General features: G+C 40.5%; 2 protein-coding genes across 2 annotated transcripts; one reads left to right on the top strand and one right to left on the bottom strand.

The window, feature by feature from the left end:
• Positions 1–1,410: 1,410 nt before the first annotated feature.
• On the bottom strand, positions 1,411–1,917 carry LOC116216838 (protein POLR1D-like). The gene has a single exon (XM_031554270.1). It carries the CDS (start codon positions 1,880–1,882, stop codon positions 1,496–1,498), a length of 387 nt encoding a protein of 128 aa, XP_031410130.1. The 5' UTR covers positions 1,883–1,917; the 3' UTR covers positions 1,411–1,495.
• A 5-nt stretch (positions 1,918–1,922) lies between these two features.
• On the top strand, positions 1,923–4,942 carry LOC104911846 (DNA annealing helicase and endonuclease ZRANB3-like). The gene is made up of 4 exons (XM_010714047.3): positions 1,923–2,572; positions 2,979–3,107; positions 4,267–4,386; positions 4,764–4,942. Exons 1-4 carry the CDS (start codon positions 2,480–2,482, stop codon positions 4,896–4,898), a joined length of 477 nt encoding a protein of 158 aa, XP_010712349.1. The 5' UTR covers positions 1,923–2,479; the 3' UTR covers positions 4,899–4,942.
• Positions 4,943–4,995: the final 53 nt, after the last annotated feature.

Raw genomic sequence — 4,995 nt, 5'->3', positions numbered from 1 at the left:
CCACGTACCAACTGAAAAGACGACTGGCCTCACCGCTATGGCCGCCACACCTCAGATATTTATAAACCTGGATCCAGGTCCCCTCTCAGTCTTCTTTTCTCAAGGCTAAACAGACCCAGTTCACTTAGCCTTTCTTCATAGGGGAGATGCTCCAGGCCCTTCACCATCTTTGTGGCCCTCCGCTGGACTCTTTCCAAGAGATCCCTGTCTTTTTGAACTGGAGAGCCCAGAACTGGACACAGTACTCCAGATGAGGCCTTACTAGGGCAGAGTAGAGGGGGAGGATCACCTCCCTCGACCTGCTGGACACGCTCTTCTTAATGCACCCCAGAATGCCATTGGCCTTTTTGGCCACGAGGGCACACTGCTGGCTCATGGCCAACCTGTCGTCCACCAGGACGCCCAGGTCCCTCTCTGCAGAGCTCCTCTCCAGCAGCTCATCCCCCAGCCTGTATTGGTGCATGCAATTATTCCTCCCTAGGTGTAAGACCCGACACTTGCTTGTGTTGAACTTCATCCGGTTTCTTACTGCCCAGCTCTCCAGCCTGTCCAGGTCTCGCTGAATGGCAGCACAGCGTGTTCAGGCCTGTCAGCCAATCCTCCCAACTTCGTATAATCAGCAAACTTGCTGAGGGTGGCCACTATCCCCTCATCAAGGTCATTGATGAAGATGTTGAACAAGACTGGACCCAGCACAGACCCCTGGGGGACACTGCTGGTTACAGGTCTCCAGCCAGACTCTGCACCACCAACGATGACCCTCTGCGCTCTGCCACTCAGCCAGTTCTCAATCCACCTCACTGTCCACTCATCTATCCCACACTTCCTCAGCTTTGTTATAAGGATGTCGTGGGAGACCGTATCAAATGCCTTTCTAAAATCAAGGTAGATTACATCTACCGCTCTTCCCTCATCCACCCAGCATGTGACAGCATCACAGAAGGCCACCAAGTTGATCGAGCACCACCTCCCCTTGGTGAACCCATGCTGACTACTCCTGATAACCTCCTTTTCTCCCAGTTGTCTGGAGATGGTATCCCGCACAAGCTGTTCCATCACCTTTCCAGGGATGGAGGTGAGGCTGACAGGCCTATAATTACCCGGATCTTCCTTCTTGCCCTTTTTGAAGACTGGAGTGACATTGGCTATCCTCCAGTCTTCAGGGACCTCCCCTGTTGTCCAAGACCTCTCAAAAATGATGGAGAGTGGTTTGGCAATGACCTCCGCCAGCTCCCTCAACACACGTGGATGCACCCCATCAGGTCCCATGGACTTGTGGACCTTAATACTGCCTAGGCGCTCACGCACGTCCTCTTTCCTGACTAAAGGGAAGTCTCCCATTCCCCAGATCCTCTCACTAACCTCCAGGCTGTGGGGAAAAATAAATTTCAAAAATCTATTCTGAACAGAATCTCCTTCTGAAAAGGCCAAAACATCCCTGCAGTCTGATGTCTAATGACATTCTTGGATTGTAACAACACATATTCACCTCTCTTCACCGTTTGCTAGATCGCTTTTCATACTTATCCTTTGTGTGCTGGCTCCTGCTTCGGTGCCTAGGAGGAGAGTAGCTGACTCTCCTTCTGGACTGAAAGCTGGGTGTGTATGGGTGAATTCTGTGTTTCTTTGGTTTTTCTTCTTTCCTGCTTTTGTTTGGCTCTGGCTCCTTGCTGACTTCCTTTTGCTCACGTTCTTGGTCTTGTTCTTTCTGAGACGGTAATGTGTTTTTGATGGTATTAATAAGAAACCTTTTGTTTGCACCAGCAAGAGGACATTTCAACCAGCCCATCGCTCCCATTGTTTCAGCTCTGGTTCTCCCACGTTTTGCCTCCTTCAGTAACTCTTCCACAGCCTTCCTCTCCAGCTCGGGATCCTCCTCCATAGCGGACTGCTGGACGGCTCGTCACGATGATGCCGGCGCCATTCCTGCTCTCAGCCCAGCTGGAGCATTTAGCTTTGAATCCTGAATGTACATAACAGTGAATTCAGATGGGAGAGGAAAGGAATTTTAATGATGTTCTTTGCAGCTTTTGTGATTAATTTCTTTATCAGCTGTTACCCTCTTTAATATCATAAAGAAGCATTGTAGTAGATTCTTCTGATTAGTGATACCTGGAAAATTCACGTGTGTAAAGGGAAGCGTAGATGGAATGAGATAGAGGACTTTGTCTGATGGGGAGTCAGGTCTGTGGATTAGAAATTAAAAGAGCTCTGACTTGAGTGTTGGAAGGAATCAGACAAAAAGCAATCATCCATCCAACGTAACCAGGAACACTGAGTGTTGTTATCCTAAATGCCTTCATATCTGTGTCTTACAATGAATTGTGCACTGAAGTTTCCATTGGGTTTGGAATAACTAGCATTCACCAAACAATATTGATTATTTTTTTTCATTTTCAGATTCTTTGGTAAAAGAAAACAATGGGACTGTAGAGGAGCTTCAAATTTAGAAGAACTACATCAACTTCTAAGAAAAATAATGATCAGAAGACTGAAGAATGATGTTCTAACACAGTTACCTCCCAAAATTAGACAGCGTATTCCGTTTGATCTCCCACAAGCCACAGCTAAGGTGAATTTTCTACATCAGCTAAAAAGATATTTGTTATATATAATCATATATGTATTTATATAAGCATGTGTATATATTCACCCATTCTTTGTAACTATGTGTACAGCACAGCATTCTTTTTTTTTTTTTAATTATAATATGAAGAATATGAGTATATCATTTTGAGAAGGGATCAAATAGTTAAAAATTGACCCTGATTTTAACACGGTCTTCTTTCCTTCTCCATTTTCAGTAGGTATTGAATCCTACAATTACTTCTAGACAAATTTGACAGAGATTTCAAATGTACTCCGTCCCTAGATGTTTCATGGAAGTCAGTGTTGTGGTAGAGCATACTTAGTAGCTTCTAACAAATCTGTAAAAGATTAGTACATCTATCTTAACCACTGATCTTTTTTCCAATTAGAATTTGAATACCACTTTTGCAGAGTGGGAGAAATTAATGAGAAAGTTGAATTCAGAGTCCAGTGACAGCCATTTTGTTGAAGTCATGAGTCTAATCACACGTATGTATAAAGAAACTGCAATAGCCAAGGTAAGTGTAGAAGTATTAATATATGTTTTAATTGTTCAATGTGTTTTCTGTTAATAAAATTAGTTGTATTGGCATCTCTTGGACTTAGGAATACTCTGAAGGTGAATGCTCCAGGAACGTAACTGTGTGTAGGCAGCTGCTGCAGCTGACTGACCCAGTTGGCTTGCATTACAGGATGCTGCTGATGCAGCCCTTAAGCAGACTGTGCTCTGTCAGTACTGGTCCTCCCCATGGATATATGAAGAATAATAACCCTCTCTAATTGGTCTCTGTATTTTATCAGATGGGACACCTGTTCTGTATTTTCCTCTTATAATTAAGGTGTGAGAATTAACGGATCTTTTATGTGCTTGCTTTTTAGCCTGTTATCACATTTCCTTACACTAATCCATATTTAGAAAAGTATATTTAAAAAAAAAATAATCTGCAGGCTTCTCGTTTAGTAAGAATGAAGAATCTGAATCCTTGGAGTTTCTGTGGTTCTGTTGCTACCTTTTCCCTACTTTTTTATTCTCTGTCACTGTCAGCTCATTTTCAAATGAAAGAAGGGAAAAAAAATTGAGGGCTGCTGCACTAACAGTATTGCGTCATCTACTGGTCAATGATAAATTCTATTAGTAGCTGTTACTTTATTTTCATTGTATTTGATGAACACTATTAATATTTAACACAACAATTATGGGAGTATTTAAATAGAGCAATTATTACATTATTATTATGTTATCATATTCTACATGATTTGATGAATGGCTTTCTAGTTGCTGGTACAGAAGTTCTGATTAAACAATACCTTGTCTGATTAAAATGTGTTTGGTCAGAAATTAAACGCTTTCTGTATTGTGATTTCAGACATCAGATAATGATATCATAACTGAAAGCATTTCTATTTTCATCTTAATCTGAAAGAAATGCCATCTAACTTTGTGATCTTTTGAGGATGAAGGTTTTTTTTCTCTAAAGAAATGGGACAGATTTAGCTATTAAGATGTAAAGTTGTGCTACTTTTTTAAACACAATTATAACTGTTAAATTAACATTAGTGTATGATTAAGTCTTAAATGGGTAACCAATAGAATGGCCATTTAGGCATTGAAGTGAAAACTGTCATTTTGAACATTTTGTACATCTAACTGTTGAAAATATACTCTTATTACTCCAGGCAGGAGCAGTAAAGGACTATATCAGAATGATGCTTGAAAATGACAAACTGAAGTTTTTAGTTTTTGCTCACCACTTAAGCATGCTTCAAGCTTGTGCAGAGGCAGTTATAGAAAATAAGGTAATTATTTAACAAATGTGCACTCATTTAATTTCAGACATTGCTAGGGAAAAATGGCTAACATCTCTATTTAATATTAAGCTATTTGTTTGCAAGTACTTGCAATCTTAATAAATCTTATCTGCGAAATTGCAGATTCTTGTGCAGAATACTCAATTTTAAGAGCCTGCATTCATTCTTGTTGTCTTTTGTAAAAGGATTGTAGACTTAGTACTACCTATTTGATAAATAGGCTTAATTGTAGATCAAAGGGTAAAATACTACTGAGGTGCTATTATCCCCATGACTGAAATAGAGCAGATATTTTAGTACTGGGGAAAGAAGGTGGTTGGATCCAAAAAGGAATGATTTTGTTTGTCTATTAAAATCTGTTCTAGGTTCGCTACATACGGATAGATGGAAGTGTTCCTTCTGCAGAAAGAATACATCTTGTCAATCAGTTTCAGAAGGATCCTGATACCAGGGTTGCTATTTTGAGTATTCAGGCAGCTGGTCAGGTAGGATTAAATTAGGGAAATTTGAAGAATAGAAATGAAGGCTATTAAAGTTATTTACTGAAGGCAATTCGTGTAATACATCTTTTGCAGAATCATGTATTCTTTTTTTTTT

The sequence above is a fragment of the Meleagris gallopavo genome, chromosome 7, assembly GCF_000146605.3.
Source record: "Meleagris gallopavo isolate NT-WF06-2002-E0010 breed Aviagen turkey brand Nicholas breeding stock chromosome 7, Turkey_5.1, whole genome shotgun sequence".
In the NCBI taxonomy this organism is placed as follows: domain Eukaryota; kingdom Metazoa; phylum Chordata; class Aves; order Galliformes; family Phasianidae; genus Meleagris; species Meleagris gallopavo.
Note: the sequence above shows the minus strand (reverse complement) of the source record. Positions and strands in the feature narration are given on the sequence as shown.

Bases quoted from the DNA above. Each gene is read 5' to 3' on its own strand.
- LOC116216838 (XM_031554270.1), bottom strand. From the start codon at position 1,882: ATGGAGGAGGATCCCGAGCTGGAGAGGAAGGCTGTGGAAGAGTTACTG.
- LOC104911846 (XM_010714047.3), top strand. From the start codon at position 2,480: ATGATCAGAAGACTGAAGAATGATGTTCTAACACAGTTACCTCCCAAA. The intron at 2,573-2,978 runs GTGAATTTTCTA...TTTTCCAATTAG, and splicing joins TCCCACAAGCCACAGCTAAG to AATTTGAATACCACTTTTGC. The intron at 4,387-4,763 runs GTAATTATTTAA...AATCTGTTCTAG, and splicing joins AGGCAGTTATAGAAAATAAG to GTTCGCTACATACGGATAGA.